At 38.4% G+C, this 19,283-nt stretch overlaps 2 protein-coding genes across 2 annotated transcripts in view; both read left to right on the forward strand.

The window, feature by feature from the left end:
- Nucleotides 1–16,557, forward strand: part of LOC118640269 (tetratricopeptide repeat protein 28-like) — a 46,609-nt gene extending 30,052 nt beyond the window's left edge. The window contains exon 2 of the mRNA XM_036277218.1: nucleotides 16,216–16,557. Within this exon, the coding sequence (XP_036133111.1) occupies nucleotides 16,216–16,542 (327 nt within the window). The 3' untranslated portion in view covers nucleotides 16,543–16,557. The remainder of the gene's footprint in view (nucleotides 1–16,215) is intronic.
- The window catches only part of LOC118640270 (tetratricopeptide repeat protein 28-like), a 322,295-nt gene continuing 319,234 nt past the window's right edge, over nucleotides 16,223–19,283 (forward strand). Inside the window, exon 1 of the mRNA XM_036277219.1 lies at nucleotides 16,223–16,494. The gene's annotated coding sequence lies outside the window, so the exon portion shown is untranslated. The remainder of the gene's footprint in view (nucleotides 16,495–19,283) is intronic.

Genomic DNA, 19,283 nt, shown 5'->3' on the forward strand with positions numbered 1-19,283 from the left:
TTATTCATTTTTATTTTCTTTATTTTTATCCTCACCAGAGGATATATTTTTTCTGTTTATCATCAGATAGAGGGGAGGGAGGGAGAGAGAGAGAAACATTGATGCCAGAGAGACACATCTACTGGTTGCCTCCCGCACTACCAGACCAGGACCGGAATCGAACCTACGATTCTTTGGTCCACGGGCTGGTGCTTTAACCACCGAGCCAAACTGGCCAGGGATCTTTATTCATTTTCAGAGAGAGAGGAAGGGAGAGGGAGAGAGAGATAGAAACATCGATGAGAGAGAACATTGATTGGCTGCCTCCTGAATGCCCCCCATTGGGGATTGGGCCCAAAACCTGAGCATGTGCCCTGATTGGGAATCGAACTGGTGACCTCCTGGTGCGTGGGTCGATGCTCAACCACTGGGCCAGGCCCCATGACTATTTTGTAACTACTTGTCTGTGCTTCTTAAACCGTTCACCTTTTTCACCCAGTTCCCCAACTACCCTCTCTACTGCCAACCATCAGTTTGTTCTCTGTCTCTGAGTCTGTTTCTGTTTTGTTTGTTCACTTATATTGTTCTTTAGATTCCACATATGAGTAAAATCATCTGGTTTTTGTTTTTCTGACTTATTTCACTTAGCGTAATACCCTCTAAGTTCATCCATGCTGTTGCAAATTGAGAGATTTTGTTCTTTTTTTATGCCCGAGTAATATTTCATTGTATATATGTACCATAGATTTTTTAGCCACCTGTATATTGATGGGCACTTGGGTTACTTCCATAGCTGGGCTGTTGTAAATAATGCTATAGTGAACATAGGGATTCTTTTGAATTAGTGTTTTAGGTTTCTTCAGATATATATCCAGAAGTGGAATCACTGGCTCAGAAGGCGATTCCATTTTTAATTTTTTGAGAACCTTCCATACTGTTTTCCATAGTGGTTGCACCAGTCTGCATTCCCACTAATAGTACATGAAGGTTCCCTTATCTCCACATCCTTGTCAACACTTGTGTGTTGCTTTATTGATGACAGCTATTCTGACAGGTGTGAAGTGATATCTCATCGTGGTGTTCATTTGCATCTCTCTGATGATTAGTGATGTTGAGCATCTTTTCATATGTCTGTTGATCATCTATATGTCCTTTTTGGAGAAGTGTTTATTTAGGTCCTATGCCCATATTTTAGTTGGATTGTTTTTTCTTTTGGTGTTGAGTTGTTTATACATTTTGGATATTAATCCTTTATCATATGTATCATTGGCGCATATGTTCTCCCATTTAGTGGGTTGTCTTTTTGTTTTGTTAATGGTATTTTTTTCTGTGCAAAACTTTTTAGTTTGGTGGAATCCCATTTGTTTATTTTTTTCTTTTGTTTCCCTTGACTGAAGAGGTATGTCAGAAAAAATTTTATTGCGAGAAATGTCTGAGATTTTACTGCCTATATTTTTTTCTAGGAGTATATGGTTTTGAATTTTACATTTAAGTCTTTAATCTATTTTGAGTTTATTCTTGTATATGGTATAAGGAGGTGGTCTAGTTTTCTTTTTCTTGTCCATATCTGTCCAACATTCCTAACATCATGTATTGACTAGACTATCTTTACCCATTGTATGTTTTTGCCTGCTTTGTAAAATATTAGTTGACCATATAGGTGTGGATCTATTTCTGTTATATTGATCTATATGTCAGTTTTTATGCCAGTACCATGCTGTTTTGATTACTATGGTCTTGTAGTATAGTTCAAAATCAGGCAGCATGATTTCTCCAACTTTGTTCTTCCTTCTCAAGATTACCATGACTATTTGAGGTCTTTTGTGGTTCTATATAAATTTTTGGATTATTTGTTCTATTTCTGTGAAATATGTCATTGGTATTTTGATAGAAATTACATTAAATCTACAGATTACTTTGGGTAGTATGGACATTTTTTTCTTTTATCCTCATCCGAGGACTCCCCCCCCCCCCATTTTTGTTCAGATAGAGTGGGAGGGAAAGAGAGGATGAGAGAGGAAGAGAGAGAGAGAGAGATAGATAGAGAAACATCGACGTGAAAGGGACACATCAAGTAGCTGCCTCCCACAGAACCCCAACCAGGGCCGGGGACAAATCGCAACCGAGCTATGTGGCCTTGGCCGAAATTGAACCTGTGACTCATTGGTCTGTGGGCCGACGCTCTAACTGCTGAGCAAAACTGGCTAGGGCAAGGTAGTATGGACATTTTAACAGTGTTAATTTAATTCTTCCTATCCATGAGCATGGTATATGCTTCCATTTATTTATTTATTTAAATAGGTTTTTATTGATTTTTTTTTAGAGAGAGAGGAAGGGTGAGAGAGAAACATTGATTGGCTACCTCTTGCACAACCCCTACTGGGGATTGAGCCTGCAACCTGGGCATGTGCTCTGACTAAGAATCAAATCAGCACCTCTCAGTCCATGGGATGATGCTCAATCAGTCCACTGAGCCGTACCAGCCAGGTGTATTTGAATCTTCTTCCATTTTTTTTCCGAATACAGGTCTTTTTTCTCCTGTGTTAAATTTTTTCCTAGGTGTTTTATTTTATTTATTTTTTGATGCAATTGTATATGGAATTCTTTTCTTTTTAAAATATTTTTCTTTATTGGTTTTAGAGAGAGAGAGAAAGAAATATCAATGAGAGAGAACATTGATTGGCTGCCTCCTACATGTATCCCACTGGGGATCGGGCCCATAACCTGGGCCTGTGCCCTGACCAGGAATCAAACCAGTGACCTCTTGATGCGTGGGTTGATGCTCAACCACTGAGCCACACCAGCTGTGCTATTTATTGATTTTTTTTAGAGAGAAAGAGGAAGGGAGAGAGAGAGAGAAACATCGATGTGAGAAACATCAATTGGCTGCCTCCTGCATACCCCCTACTGGGAATCGAGCCCACAACCTGGGCATGTGCCCTGACTGGGAATCAAACCAGGACCTCTCAGTCCATGGGGCAATGTCCAATCCGCTGAGCCACATCAACTAGGCTTGAGGGCACATTATTATACAATAAGGATCAAATGGGCAAGTGGTAAGATGCTGTCAGTTTCCTTTTTGCAATATTGAGATGCTTAACCTGGTGCTTCATATGATTGAAAGATTATTCTTCTGACCTGCAGAACAGTCAAAACTAGTATTTAATGAAGAAATATTTGTCTATTTCAGTCCAGAACAATTGATATTCTCGAAGTTCTGCAATATAAAAAATTTGGCTAAAAAATTTTTGCTCTGAAAAATTTCTAAGCAGATATCCATCAACTATCGAACAACATTTTACAAATGTTTCTATGGACTTTTAGTTATGAGCAACATAACTTCCCTTTGAATTTTCTAGGTCAGATTATTGTAAAACGTTCTCTTAAATAACTACATAGATCAAAATTATTGAATAGACCAACATTTTGAAAGATGTCTGGCAAAAACAATAGAATGATTGCTATCAAGACATCATTTTTTTTTTTAATTCTCACTCGAGGACGTTTTTTCTTTTTTGTTCAGATACAGTGGGAAGGAGAGAGAGGAAGAGAGAGAGAGAAAGAGAAACATCAATGTGAAAGGGACACATCGAGTGGCTGCCACCCACATGACCCAACCAGGGCCGGGGACAAACTGCAATTAAGATACGTGCCCTTAGTGGGAACCGAACCGGGTCTATCTGGACCACAGGCTGATGCTCTAACCGCTGAGCCAAACTGGCCAGGGCTCAAGACATCATTTTTTATAACAATTATATAGCAGAATTGATTAACCAGCATAACCTTTTATTCTCTGCAGCAAGGAAACTTCTACCAGATCACTGCTTCTACTGTTTTGTGGTCTCCAAGGGAGGTCCTTGGTTCAATTCATATGTACGCCAAGAATTATCTGTAGACAGAGTAAATAAAACTTGTTTACATACATGCTTCTGTTTTTTGTTGTTAATCCTCACCTAAGGATATTTTTCCATTGATTTTTTTTTTTTTTAGATAGAGTGGAAGGGAGGGAGGGAAGGAGAAACAGAGAGAGAGAGAGAGACAGAGAGAGACAGACATTGACACATGGATTGGTTGCCTCCCGCGTGTACCCTGACCAGGGCCGAGGATTGAACTTACAACCCAGGTACGTGCCCTTGACTAGGAATTGAACCCAAGACCCTTCAGTCTGCGTGCCAACGCTCTAACTGCTGAGCCAAACAGGTCAAGGTGCTTCTTTTGTTTTCAAAATATGCATAGATACTGTTTTGATTCATGAAATTATACATGTATTTAAAGGCAATACTGAGTTCAGTGTAGACTTTGATGTTTTATTTTCTCAATTAGCAGTCAAAATGTACAACTAAGAGATTAGAAAAAGGTTTTGATGCTTAAAAGGGGTCAAGAAGCTAGGAAGTATTGGCAATAAGTAATCTGGATCAGAGGTTGGCACACTTTTCCTATCAAGGGCCAGATAGTAAATATTTTTTAGTCTTAGTGAGCCATACAGTCTCTGTTGGAACTACTAAACTCTGCCATTGTAATGTAAAAAGCAGCCATAGACATATAAATGAATGGGGGTGGTTATATTCCAATAAAACTTTATTTCCAGAAATAGCCTGTGGACCAGCTAAAGTTTGCTGAGCCCTGAGCTATATCTTCTAAAAGTGCTTTCAAGTTCTAAAAATTAACTTACTTTTTTTTAATTAAAAAATTTTGTTTATTGATTTGAGAGACACACACACACAGAGAGACACAGAGAGAGAGAGAAACATCAATTTGTTGTTCCATGTGCCCTGACTGGAGAGTGAACCCGCAACCTTGGCATAGTGGAATGACGCGCTAACCAACTGAGCTACCTGGCCAAGGCCCTTTAAGAATTAACTTTAAAACAATGGAAGTGAGAGGAGGGGTTACATTATAATCCTGTTTTCAACCTCACTGAATACTTGTCTGGTGATTAAGGATCATTCTTGCCAACCACAATTCTTATATTAGGTTAAAATGTAGGTTTTGTAAAAGTATTGGTGACTGTGAAATTCAGAATCCTGTATTTCTATTCTTTGACCTAGGTCTCACTCTCCCTGACTGATATGAATACACAGAGTATTATGTTTTCATTAATTATGAATTTCTAGGTTCCTGCTTGATTGAGTATATTTTTTTGTAGCATGCCTTTCTTCTAATTATCTCATGACAGGCTTCTTTTGATCTTACTTATTTCAATAAAAGATAGTTCCTGTTCCCTGACTCTAGTGTACTTCACTTTGGGACTGTGGGAAAAATTGTAAAATACTAGAAATGAACCTAGATTATGGGTGTCTTAATGGAAAACTGATTTGTCTGGATAACCCTTTTGGGTTATCTGCTTCTATGACGTTTGTACCTTTCATTGTCTTTGAACTACTTTATAGCCCTGTAGAGTGTATATAACTGAAAGCAGTACAAATTATTCTTGTCTGTAGATAGGCAAATGTTTAGAAATTCATTTCAGCATCTCTGATTGTCTGTACATGAGGAAGGGAGAGGGAGAGAGAGAGAGAGATAGAAACGTCAATGAGAGAGAACATCGATTGGCCACCTCTTGCATGCCCTCCACTGGGGATTGGGTCCACAACCTGGGCATGTGCCCTGACTGGGAATTGAACTGGTGACCTCTTGTTGCATGGGTTAATGCTCAAAAATGGAGCCATATTAGCCGGGCCATGTGTGGTACTTTTAATTCTCCTCTGAATTGATTGTTATGTTTTACTGGGTCACTCATTAATTAATGAATTAAACAAAATCTTTGATTTGTGTTCATTTTACATTTGTATAGTCATGATGTTTTTTTCTTTATTGATTTTAGAGAGAAAGGAAGGGAGAGGGAGAGAGAGATAGAAGCATCAATGAGAGAGAACATTGATTCGCTGCCTCCTGCATGCCCCCCACTGGGGATTAGGCCCACAACCTGGGCATGTGTCCTGACCAGCAATTGAACCGGTGGCCTCTTGGTGCATGGGTCAATGCTCAGCCACTGAGCCTCATTTTAATTTTATAAAAATGGTATTTTAAAAGGAACAAGGTCATTTAATAGTTTTTATTTACTGGTTTACCTCTTACAAAATGCCTATTAAAAAGAAAGAGTGTAGCCCTGGCTGGTGTTCAGTGGTTAGAGCATTGGCCCACAGACCAGAGAGTCCTGGGTTCAGTTCCCGCTAAGGGCACGTACCTTGGTTGCAGTTTGTTCCCGGCCCCTGTTGAGGTCATGTGGGTGGCAACTGGTCGAAGTGTCTATCTCACATGGATTTTTCTGCCATACCCTCCCCCCATCTGAAGATAAATGCAAAAAAAAAGGAAGTATGTGAAAGTACCAATAAGTTGAGAGATAAGTAAGAATCTCAGGAATTTCTATTTGTTTTAATTGCTGAAAAATAGTGCTTTTAAAATTTAATACCATGTGATAATATAAATTATTCATGCTTATGAATTAAATGTTTAAGTTGCATGTGTTTGTAGGTTGGTTGAACCTGAAATTTTAATGATTAATTTTGATCTTGTATATTTTGAGTATCTGTTCTTATGAGTAAACAAGACAAATTATTTTCTACATCAGCCTTACAGAATTATGAGTATCAGATTTATGTTGTTGTAAATCTCCATATCAGGGTTTTTATTGAATGGTTCATGGTGTATTATTCATTGGTATGAAACTATGAGGATTAATAAGTAAATACAGTTTGGAGCTGACTGGCCTAGCCTTCCTTAAAACAAAACAAATCAAACCAAATCTTACCAGGCTATAAAATCTAAAAACTAGGGTCCAGCCAGTGTGGCTCAGCAGTTGAGCTTCAACCCATGTACCAAGAGGTCGCCGATTCAATTCCCAGTCAGGACACATGCCCAGGTTGTGGGCCTGATCCCCAGTGGGGGCATGCAGGAGGTGGCCAATTTATGTTCTCGCTCATCGATATTTCTCTCCCTCCCCCTATCACTTCCTCTCTCTCTAAAATCAATAAAGGAAAAAAAAAAACCCTAAAAACTAGGAACTGGAATTTTGTTTTTTATTGTTGAAAGTATTATAGATGTCTCCCTTTTTTCCCCATTGACTCCCTCCTTCCCTCTCCCACTCCCTTCCTGCCTTCCCCAGCCTAATGTCCATATCGATTAGTTGTGAATATGTGCATGTAAGTTATTTGGTTTATCTCTTTCCACCCCTCCCACCCCCCATCCCTCTGAGGTTTGTCAGTCTGTCCCCTACTTCCATGATTTTGGATCTCTTTTGTTCGACAGCTTATTTTGTTCATTATGTTCCACAAATAAGTGAGATCATGTGGTACTTGTCTTTTTCTGACTGGCTTATTTCATTTAGCATAATACTCTCCAGGTCCCTCCATCTCGTCCCAAAGAGTAAAAGATCTCTATTTGGAACTGGTATGTTTTTCATTTTATTATTACTATTATTATTATTTTTCTTTTTTTTTTTTTTATCCTCACCCGAGGACATTTTTTGTTCAGGTAGAGCGGGAGGGAGAGAGAGAGAGAGAGAGAAACATCGATGTGAAAGGGACACATCGAGTGGCTGCCACCCACACGACCAACCAGGGCCGGGGACAAACTGCAACCGAGGCACATGCCCTTAGCGGGAACCAAACCCAGGTCTCTTGGGACCGCAGGCCGACGCTCTAACCGCTGAGCCAAACCGGCCAGGGCATATTATTATTATTTTTAATCTTCACCTGAGGATACCTTTCCATTGATTTTCGGATAGAGTGGGAGGGAAAGAGAGAGAGAAACATCAATGTCAGAGACACATTGATTGGTTGCCCCCTGCATGACCCCAATCAGGGCTGGGGATCGAACCGCAACTGAGGTATGTGCCCTTGACCAGAATCAAATCCATGACCCTTTGGTCCGAGGGCCTATGCTCTAACCACTAAGCAAAACCAGGCAGGGTGGAACTGGAATGTTTTTAATAAAGCAAAAGTGATTTTGTACATAGTTCTCACGTGTCTTATTCGGTTTGCAAGAAAGAGACAGACCTAAGTACTAACTAAGTAGTCTTTTAGCATTTCCCAAACTGTAGGGACATAGTTCTGCAAGATCTTAATAGATATTCTGGGAGGTGAATAAAATACTATGTTTTCAAATAATTCTGAGAGGAAGTATATAATGGTAAGATTATAGACTCCAGAACCAGACTGCCTGGGTTTGAATTATGGCCCTACTGCTTATTAGCTTATTACTTTCACACCCTTCCTATTATTATTATTATTATTATTATTATTATTTTAAATCCTTACCTGATGATATGTTTTTTTGATTTAGAGAGAGAAGAGAAGAGGTTAGAGAGAGAGGAAGGGAGGGAGGAAGGGAAGGGTGAGAGAGAGAGAGAGAGAGATACCTGTGTGAGAGAGAAACATCAATCAGTTGCCTCTCATAAGTTCCCTGACCAGTGATCAAACCCGCCACGTTTTTTGGTGTAGGGGATAACACTCCAACCAACTGAACCACCAGACTAGGATCACCCTTCCTTTTTGTTAGGTCATTTAACCTTTCTGTGCCTTGTTTTTTAATCTAAAAATGGAGAAAATAACACTTTCTACTTCATAGGGTTTTTTGAAGATTAAATGAATGAACATATGTAAAACACTTAGAATAGTTCCAGGCACATGTGTTCAATAATTATAATAATAATTATTGATATTTGGAAACACTGTACATTCTATCTCTTTCTTAGAAACTATTTACATTGGCAAATTAAAGGTTCTAAGGAAGGCTTACAGTAACTAAATCTGTTTTCTTCCAAACTATTTGAAAGTATTGGTAACTTGTGCTAGAATAAGCTAAAATCTTACGAAATCTTAAGAAATAAAATTTTCAAACAAGTGAGTGAAGGATTTTTCTCAAATTATTTATATTACTTTTTCTCCAGTTTGAAAATGTAATACCTTTTCAAGGATGTCTATTAAGATCATTTCAAGGAAGAGTTTGAAAAATGTTCACTTAATTGCCCTTAAGGACTGGAAATTTATTATAAGGATAAATGGCAACTCTGCTTTAGTGTTGAGAACTGATGATTTCTTGTGGTGTATCTAGTTTTCTCTTATATTAGTTTTTGTAAGTATCTTTATGCTAGTCAACAAAGCTCTAAATTAGCGTTGTTCAATAGAACTTTCTGTGAAGATAGAAAAGTGCTATATCTGCATTGTCCAATTTGGTAGCCACTAGCTACCATGTGCATTTAGAATGTGGTTAGTACATCTGAGAAACTGAGTCTTTATTTAATTGTAATTAAGTAAAATAAAAATTTAAATAGCCATATATGGCTGGTGGCTACTATATGGGATAGTATAGTTCTAAACAGTTTGGGCCCCATAGCTACCTTTATGACCCTATATGCCTTTACTTTTTACCCTACACTCACCTACACTGGCCTCTGCAGTTTCTCAAACATGCCTGCTTCTTTCTGCCTTTATTTTGTTTCCTCTAGGTACTTAATTTCATATCTATTTACATGGCCAATTTATTATTACTTTTAACAGATAATTTATTTTAATTTAAAAAAAATATTTTTTATTGATTTAAAAAAAATTTTCACCCGAGGATATTTTTCTATTTGTCTTCACATAGAGTGGGAGGGGGAGGGAAGGGAGGGAGAGAGAGAGAGAGAAACATTGAGAGAGACACATCGATTGGTTGCCTCCTGCACGATTCTGACCAGGGCCTGGGATCTAACTGCAACCGAGGTACGTGCCCTTGACCAGAATCAAACCTGAGGCTCTTTGGCCTGTGGGCTGATGCGCCAATCACTGAGCCAAACTGGCCAGAGCTGATTTTTAGAGAGAAAGGAAGGGAAAGGGAGAGAGAGAGAAACATTGATGTGCATGTCTCTCATGGGAAATTGAGTTTGAAACCTAAGCATGTGCCCTGACCAGGAATCAAACCAGCAACCTTTCACTGCACAGGAGGACACCCAACCAACTGAGCCACAACAGCTAGGGTGCAATTTTTTCACCTTCTGATTTGTCACTCCTTGATTGAGAGGATCTCTTTTGGGGTCTGGTCTGATCCCTTGTGGTCTGTTTAAGAGGATTTTCCCCCCTTCTAGGAGCACAGGACTTTACAAGACATAAAGAACTATATGAGTCTGCTTGTCACAAATGAAGCCAGTGTTTTTGTGGCAAGTAGCTTGTACTGTTATTTACTATATACATTTTTTTAATCCTTCCCCAAGGATATATGTTTTTAAAATTTTTATTTTCCCCCCTGATTCGAGAGAGAGAGAGAAAGGAAGGGAGAGGGAAAAAGGGAAACATCAATGTCAGAGAGAAACATCAGTTGGTCTCCTGTATGTGCCCCATCTGGGGATTGAACCAGCAACCTGGGTATGTTCCCTGACTAGGAATCGAACCTACCACCCTTAGGTGCATGGGACAACACTCTAACCACTGAGAAACACTGACCAGGGCTACTATATACAGATTTTATCCAAAATGCCTATGAGAGTGTCTAGCATATAGTAAATAATCTTAGTATGTTCTAGCTAAGACACCTTTCCCTAAACTAAGTTTCCTCTGTTTTTTTTTTCTTTAAAAAAAATTTTTTTTTCTTTATTGGTTTTAGAGGGAGAGAGAGGTAGAAACATCGATGAGAGAGAGCATCGACTGGCCGCCTTTTGCATGCCCCCACTGGGGATCGGGCCCACAACCTGGGCACGTGCCCTGACTGGGAATCGAACCAGCGACCTCTTGGTTCATGGGTCGACACTCAACCACTGAACCACACTGGCCAGGCATCCTCTTTTCTGTAGGAGTTTTAGTTCTTACATTTATTACCCACTTGTTTTAAACATTTTGTTATTTTCTGCTTTTGGGATTAATAAAATTTTTTATTGTTTTTTTTATTAATTTGTTATACAGTTTTTTATTCTTCATTTATGATTCCCATAGTGATTACAACATTCATCCTTGGTTTAATATAGATAATAAAATTAATATTTTCATCACTTACCTGAATCTGATAGAACCTTGATAATTGAAGTGTGGTGTGTAGGCCAGCAACATTGGAGCTTGTTAGAAAGAGAGAATTACAGGCCCCATCCTAAACCTATTGAATCATAATTTGCATTTAAACAAGGTTTTCAGATGATTTATATGTAAATTAAGATTTGAGAAACACCTTAGAGAATTTTAGCTCTACAGTGATACCTCGGTTCTCGAACGCCTTGACTTTCGACCAAATCGGTATTCGACCAGGAGATTCGAGAAACTTTTGTCTTGGAATCCGAACAGATATTTGGAACTCGAACTTCCGAGATGAGCCGAGTTGAGCCGAATGGCGTTCATTCGGCCCAGCGCGCCTTGCTTGCGTCATCAGTGTGAGTGCAGAGAGAGAGTCACGCTTTGTGGAGAGAGTCACGCTTTACACTGAATTTAACCCTTAGACATACTGTACACTTTTATTTCTTGTTGAGACTTATGTTTTTCTACATATTATATACAATTAGGCCAGTAAATAGGCATTTTCTGGGGCTTGGAACGAATTAATCCAGTTTCCATTATTTCCTATTGGGTTTCATTGCTTCGGTTCTCGAACAATTTGGTTCTCGACCGTCCTCCTGGAACGAATTATGTTCGAGAACCGAGGTATCACTGTATTTATAATCTCTTGTATTTTGTGTTGTATATATCTTAAATTTCAAGAGACATTACAGTTATTATTTTGTATAGCTAATGTTTTTTTATAGTCACACAGATATTTACCTTTTCCAGTATTATTCCTTACAACATTTCCATGTTTCTAAGATAGTTTTCCCTCAGTATTTCTTTTATTACAGGCCTGCTGTTGATGAATTCCCTCAGTTTTTATTTGTTTGAACAAATATTTAGTTTACCTTTAAAAAAATTGAGATATACTTAATACATCATAAAATTTACACCATTCAATGCTTTTTACTTTATTCATAGCCATCATTACTATCTAATTCCACAACATTTCCATTACCCTCAAAATAAATCTAGTACTTGTTAGGTGACACTTCCTATTTCCCTCTAACTCTGGCCCCTGGTGACCACTAATTTGCTTTCTGTCCCAAGGAGTTTGCCTATTATGGGCATTTACATGGAATCATACAATGTGTGGCCTTTGATGTCTGGCTTCTTTTACTTTACACAGTGTTTTAAAGGTTCATTTATGTTCTAATGTTTGCCAGTACTTAATTTCTTTTCATGTTTCCATTGCATGACTATGCCACATTTTGTTTATTTATCAGTTCATGGACATTTGGGTTGTGTCCACTTTTTGGCTACTATAAATAATGCTGCTATGAACATTTGTGTACAAATTGTTGTGTGAACATACATTTTCAATTAATTTGAGTTAGAATCCTAGTATTATTGGGGAAACTGGGGTGTCCTCTTTCCCACTAGTGCTGGGAGTGGGGTCCTTATGATATCTCTGATATTTTTCTGATACTCAAAGGGGAGAATGAGTGGTTCTTATTTGCATGGAATTACATTTCTGCATTTCCAGAGTCCCATTTCCCTTAGTCCAATAATAGAAGAAGTGTAGCTGGGTTTCAGTAGAGCTAGAAGCAAAGCCAGTGTCCAGAGTTTTCTTTCCATGTTGGAATGGGGTCCAGTTCAGCATCAGGCTAGCAGCAGTCCATTAGTCCATTGTGATTGGGCAAATACAGGAGAGTGCCCCCTGAGCAATAAGAGTCCCAAGAGCATAAGAGGAACCAAGAGAAACCAAGAGGGCCAGCCACGGCATGAAGTTTCTAGGATTTTTTTTTTATCCTCACCCGAGGACATTTTTTGTTCATATAGAGTGGGAGGGGGAGAGAGAAACATTGACGTGAAAGGGACACATCGAGTGGTTGCCACCCACATGACCCAACCAGGCCAGGGACAAACTAAAACCGAGGTACGTGCCCTTAGTGGGAACCGAACCCGGGTCTCTCAGGACTGCAGGCTGATGCTCTAACCGCTGAGCTAAACCAGCCAGGGCTCTAGGATATTTTAATGTTTCAAATTGTCATGGAAATCTAGGACATGATATCCCTATAAGCAGAGGAAAAATAGTGGTTGCATATGTGGAAGATTAGGTCTGCCTTTCTTTCCCCTCTCTGTGGAATTTGTTCTCTTTAATGCAAATGTCTCTGTGAGGAGTCTTATTACTTTTTGTACAGTTTGGTGTTTTACATATTAGATCTGTTCTCTTTTGAATTGAAGGACTTAGTTTTAAAGGAAGACATGGGAAAGAAAATTACACTTTTTGTTTTAATTTCAGTTAGGGTATGGCTGCTTAGATTTGCAAACTGTTTCTCTTGATACTACTGTCTTAAATTACTTCCTTTGGGACTCTAATGCAGTTCATAATTTGCATGTTTTAAAAATGAATAACATTTGACTGAGTAACTCCCTTTGGTTTTAAGGTCACTGCTATAAAGTCACAGAAAACTTAGGGAGTTGGAAAAATCAACATCAAAATCAGGTCTTAAATTGCCAAGATATAATTTCTAGCAGATTTTTTTTTTCTTTTTGGTGATCTTCAAAAACTGGTGTTTGTCTTAGAAATTCTATGGTAGTAGCCAAATTACAGTTACCTAATTTGCCAGGCTAAAATGATTCATTGGTACATTAAGATTTAAAATTTTTTTAAAACTAACATATGTTCATTTTCTAATATTTGGATAAGAAAAAAATTTAAGAAAATAAAAATCCATAATCTTATATTCAAAGATAATTTAGCATAGTTAATATTTTTATTTTGTTTCTTTCATTTTTTTAAAACTTATTTTTATTGTTGAATGTAGTACAGATGTTCCTCATTTTTCCCCCATTGACCTCCCCCTCCCCTCTCCCGCCCCCCCTCCTGCCTTTCCCCACACTGTTGTCTGCTCCCATTGGTTATACATATATACATATAAATTCTTTGGTTTATTTCTTCCCACCCCTAAACCCCCTTCCCTTTAAGGTTTGTCAGTCTAGCAGCCATTTTGTACTTCTTAATTCCTTCATCTTTTTCACCCATTCCCCCAATCCCCCTCCCATCTGGCAATCAACAAAATGTTCTCTGTATCTATGAGAATGTTTCTGTTCTGCTTGTTCATTTTGTTTGTAGATTCAATTGTCGATAGATATGTATTCATTGCCATTTTGTTTGTTTATATTTTTTATCTTATTCTTCAAGAAGACCCTTCAACATTTCATATAATAATGGTTTGGTGGTGATGAACTCCTTTAGCTTTTCCTTGTCTGGGAAACTCTTTATATGGCCATCGATTCTAAACGACAGGTTTGCAGCATAGAGTAATCTTGGTTGTAGGTTCTTGCTTTTCATCACTCTGAATACTTTTTGCAACTCTCTTCTGGCCTGCAAAGTTTCTTTTGAGAAATCAGCTGACAGTCTTATGGGAACTTCCTTGTAGGTAACTAACTGCTTTTCTCTTGCTGCTTTTAAGATTCTCTCTTTTGCATTTTGATGATGTGTCTTGGTGTGGGCCTCTTGGGGTTCATCTTGTTTGGGACTCTCTGTGCTTCGCGGACTTGTATGTCTATTTCCTTCACCAAATTAGGGAAAATTTCTGCCATTATTGTTTCAACTAGGTTTTCGATTTCTTGTTTTCTCTCTTCTTCTTCTGGCACCCCCAAGATGCGAATGCTGGCACGCTTGAAGTTGTCCCAGAGGCTCCTTACATTATCCTCATTTTTTTTGGATTCTTTTTTGTTTTTTGCTGTTCTGATTGGGTGTTTTTTGCTTCCTTATATTCCAAATCGATGGTTTGCTTCTTGGCTTTACCTACTCTACTACTGAATCTGTGTAAATTATTCTTTATTTCAATGAGTGCCGCCTCCATTTCTGACTGTGCATCCTTTATTTCTGACTGCTCCTTTTTTATGCTCTTGAGGCCCTCACTAAGTTTGCTGAGGTTCTCACTAAGTTCATTGAGTATTATAAGCAGTGTTTTGAAATCAGCATCATTAGATTGCTTATCTCCATTTCGCTTAGTTGTTTTCCTGGAGTTTTGTTCTCTTCTTTCATTTGGGACCTGTTTCTTTATCTCCTCATTTTGGCTGCCTCCCTGTGTTTGTTTTTATGTATTATTTAATGAGAGGTATGGGGCTATCTGAGACCAGATGCTGCTTGTTTGAAAGAATTTAGAAAAACCTGAAGCAGGATCCAAGACAGGCCAATCTTATGGTAAAGCAACTGGCAACACTTGGGTGGGCCTGAAAGTTGGGTGGTGCAAGGCCTCAGGGAATTACCAGTGTGGGGCAAACTGTGTGAGCCAGGTATTCCTAGATATGGCGGCTGTCTGCTGCCCCAGAGAAGGGCTCACCGAAGGAACAAAGGCCTCTGACAGCACGTCTGTCCAGGAGAAGGCCCCCTTTCCAGCCCTCGCTCCAATGCCAAACAGCTTAGTTCTTCCCTGTATGTCTCTGGCGCTCCTCAAGCTGCTTTCCCTCTGAGTTTAGAGGGAGCAAGTCCAAGTAAGTCCCTGCGCGGGCCCTTTAAGAGGAGCTGCATGGGGCTCCAGCCGCCTCAGCCTCCCTGAGCCTCAGTTCCCGCTCATTTTTAGAGCCAGAAGTTATGGGGATTCTCTTCCTGGCACTGGAACCCTGAGCAGGACAGGGACCCCTCAGTCCTCAGGGAGGACCTTCCCAGCTGAGGTATCCTTCTAATTTTTATCTGCCACACGTGGGTGTGGGACCAACCCGTCATGCCTCTGCCCCTTCTACCAGTTTCTATGTGGCTTCTTCTTTAATTTCGTAGTTGTAGGACTTCCATTCAGCTTGATTTCAGGTGGTTTTAAATGATGGTTGTTCTGTAGTTTAGTTGTAATTTTGATGTGGTTGTGGGAGACCGCGATACTACGTTTACCTACGCCGTCATCTTGACCGGAAGTCTCTTTCATTTTCTTAAATGCAACCATCTTAACGTAGTTGAGATCATATTATTATAGGTTTGTATTTTGATCTTTTTCTTAGTATAACTTTAAATTGCCAAGGAAAAGCTTGAGTACTATTTTGTACTCATTCATTCTCTCAAAAAATATATACATATGCAAGTATAAATATATAAGTTTATACACACACACACATACACTCAAGGCACTATGTTGGCTGCTTCTTAGAAAGTTTATTGTCTTTCAGAGCACAAAAGTTAACTATAATATAAATTAGACCATGAAGAATATTCATGTTCTCTTGAGTCAAGACAAGAAACCCCTCTGGATTATCAGAACTTTTTCTCACAAAGTTTCTTTGTTTGTAGATTCCTCTCTTTGGTGCAAAGACTATTGGCCAGAGAAGTCCTGATGGTCCAGTGCTGAGCAAAGCTGAATTTGTTGAGAAAGTTCGTCAGAGTAATCAGGCCTGTCATGATGGAGATTTCCACACAGCTATTGTACTATACAACGAAGCTCTGGCTGTTGATCCTCAAAACTGCATCTTGTACAGCAATAGATCTGCAGCATATACGAAAATCCAGCAGTATGACAAGGCCCTGGACGATGCAATCAAAGCTCGACTTCTCAATCCCAAATGGCCTAAGGTAGAAATTTTATTTACTTTCATAGAATCTTTTTGTGCTGGTTTTTAATTTTAATGTAACATTTTATTGACTCAGTGCAGTTATTAATATTTTAATAGTCTGTGCTTTGGCAAAATGTAGAATGGCTTCATTGAGTTGTTACACTAGTGAATGGCTTTCTTTTATGCTTTGGAAGTGTGCTTTCCATGTCCAAGTTTAATTCTTTTCCTGTATGTTTGAGATGTGAACTATTTTTTCCACTAAGCTTCTTGATAGGGTATATTCTAGTTATTTAATAGTTATTTAATAGATTTTGGATATATCTATTTTTTTGCACAGATGTTTTAGAAGGAGTATAATAATAATTTTTCTTTTCTTTAATTATTCCCTGTCAATATTGCTTATTTTCAGAATGGTATTTAATCAGAGACACATCTTTTTCTAATAAATTATTGTAATTATCTATATTCCTTTGAATAGTTTAAGGATTGAGTTATCTTTATTTTGTAAATATACTTTATTTTTAGTGTACCTATTTACTGTCTGACTCCTGACTTATTTTAGAAACAATTTCTTAAGATATGATTGAAGTGTTTGAGATATTTTTTATTGAATGTAAAACCATTTGATCCCATTCTTGGCTGTTTATTGGGTTAACAAATGTTAATGGCTATTTCCTAGAGATTTTAAAAAAGATTCTTACTGTCTTAACGATATGTCACAGTCATATTACTTTATACTTCAACTCTGGTAGGAATTTATGGCCTCAGTCAGTGGAATTTCCGGTAATCCTGCTGCCTGAAAAATTGTTTAGTATTCCATAAGTTCCTAAAGATTTCTTTTATAACTATAATAATTGTAAATGAAACAAAATCTTTTTTCTTTTTTTATCCTTACCCGAGGACATTTTTGCATTTATCTTCAGCTAGAGTGGGAGGGAGAGGGGGAGGAAGAAAGAGAAACATAGATGTGAGAGAGGCACATCAACTGGTTGCCACCCACACGACCCCAATTGGGGCCTGGGACAAACTACAACCGAGGTACGTGCCCTTAGTGGAAACCAAACCCGTATCTCTCTGGTCCACGGCCTATGTTCTAACTGCTGAGCTGAACTGGCCAGGGTGAAACAAAATCTTTTTTATATTTATTTATTTATAAAATTATTTTATTTATTTATTTTAATTAATTAATTAATTAATTTTTGTTATAGATGTTTCTTCTTTTCCCCCTACTGATACCCCCTCCTTCTCCCTCCCCACTCTGCCCCCAGTTTTGTTGTCCATGTCCATTGTTCATGCATACATGCATACATGCATATAAGTTCTGTGGTTTATCCCTCTTCTGGGGATTGTCATTCTGTACCCCACTTCCACGTCTCTGGGACTACCCCGTTTCTTAGACTGTTATGTTCATTATATTCCACAAATAAATGAGATCATGTGATATTTGTCTTTCTCTGCTTAGCTTGTTTCGCTTAGGATAATACTCTCCAGGTCTCTCCATGTTGTCTCAGAGGATAAGAGATCTTTCTTTCTTACAGCTGCATAATACTCCATTGTGTATATGTACCACTGCTTTTTTATCCATTTGTCAACTGATGGACATTTGGGCTGTTTAATAGTGCTGCTATGAACATGGGGGTACATATATTCTTTCTGATTGGTGTTTTAGGCTTCTTAGGTTATATTCCTAGAAGTGGGATACCTGGGTCAAATGGAAGTTCAATTTTTAATTATTTGAGGTAACACCATAGTGTTTTTCATAGTGGCTGCACCAGTCTGCATTCCCACCAGCAGTGTACTAGAGTCCCCTTTTCTCCACACCCTCGCCAACACTTGTTGTTTGATGATTTGTTGATGGCTGCCATTCTGACAGGTGTGAGGTGATACCTCATTGTTGTTTTAATTTGCATCTCTCTAATGATTAGTGATGTTGAGCATTTCTTCATATGTCTCTTAGCCATTTGTATGTCCTGTTTGGAGAGGTGTCTATTGAGTTCCTCTGCCCATTTTTTAATTGGGTTCTTTGTCTTCCTTTTGTTGAGTTGTATGAGTACTCTATATGTACTGGAAATTAACCCCTTATCTGATGTATCATTGGCAGTTATGCTCTCCCATAGAGTGGGTTGCCTTTCCATTTTGATGGTTGTTTCTTTTGCTGTGCAGAAACTTTTGAGTTTGATGTAGTCCCATGTGTTCATTTTTTCCTTTGTTTCTGTTGCCTTAGGTGATGTATCAGTGAAAATTCTGCTGCATATGATGTCTGAAATTTTGTTGCCTACAGTTTCTTCTAGGATTTTTATGGATTCATGAGTCACATTAAAGTCTTTTAACTATTTTGAGTTTATTCTTGTGTATGGTGTAAGTTGATGGTCTAGTTTAATTTTTTTTGCATGGAGCTGTCCAATTTTCCCAACACCATTTATTAAAGAGGCTATCTTTACTCCACTGTATGCTCTTGCCCCTTTGTCAAATATTGAGCATATTGGCTTGGGTCCATTTCTTGGTTCTCTGTTCTGTTCCATTGATCTATCTGCCTGTTCTTGTGCCAGTACCAAGTTGTTTTGAGTACTGTGGCTTTGTAGTATAACCTGAAATCTGGTAATGTGATCCCTCCAACTTTGTTCTTCTTTTTCAAGATTTGTGTGGCTATTCGAGGTCATTTTAGGTTCCATATGAACTTATGAATTTGTTCTAGTTCTGAGAAGAATGTCGTTGGTATTTTGATGGGGATTGCATTGAATCTATAGATTACTTTGGGTAATATGGACATTTTAATGATGTTAATTCTTCTAATCCATGAACAAGGTA

The sequence above is a fragment of the Molossus molossus genome, unplaced genomic scaffold (assembly GCF_014108415.1).
Source record: "Molossus molossus isolate mMolMol1 unplaced genomic scaffold, mMolMol1.p scaffold_m16_p_22, whole genome shotgun sequence".
Taxonomy (NCBI): domain Eukaryota; kingdom Metazoa; phylum Chordata; class Mammalia; order Chiroptera; family Molossidae; genus Molossus; species Molossus molossus.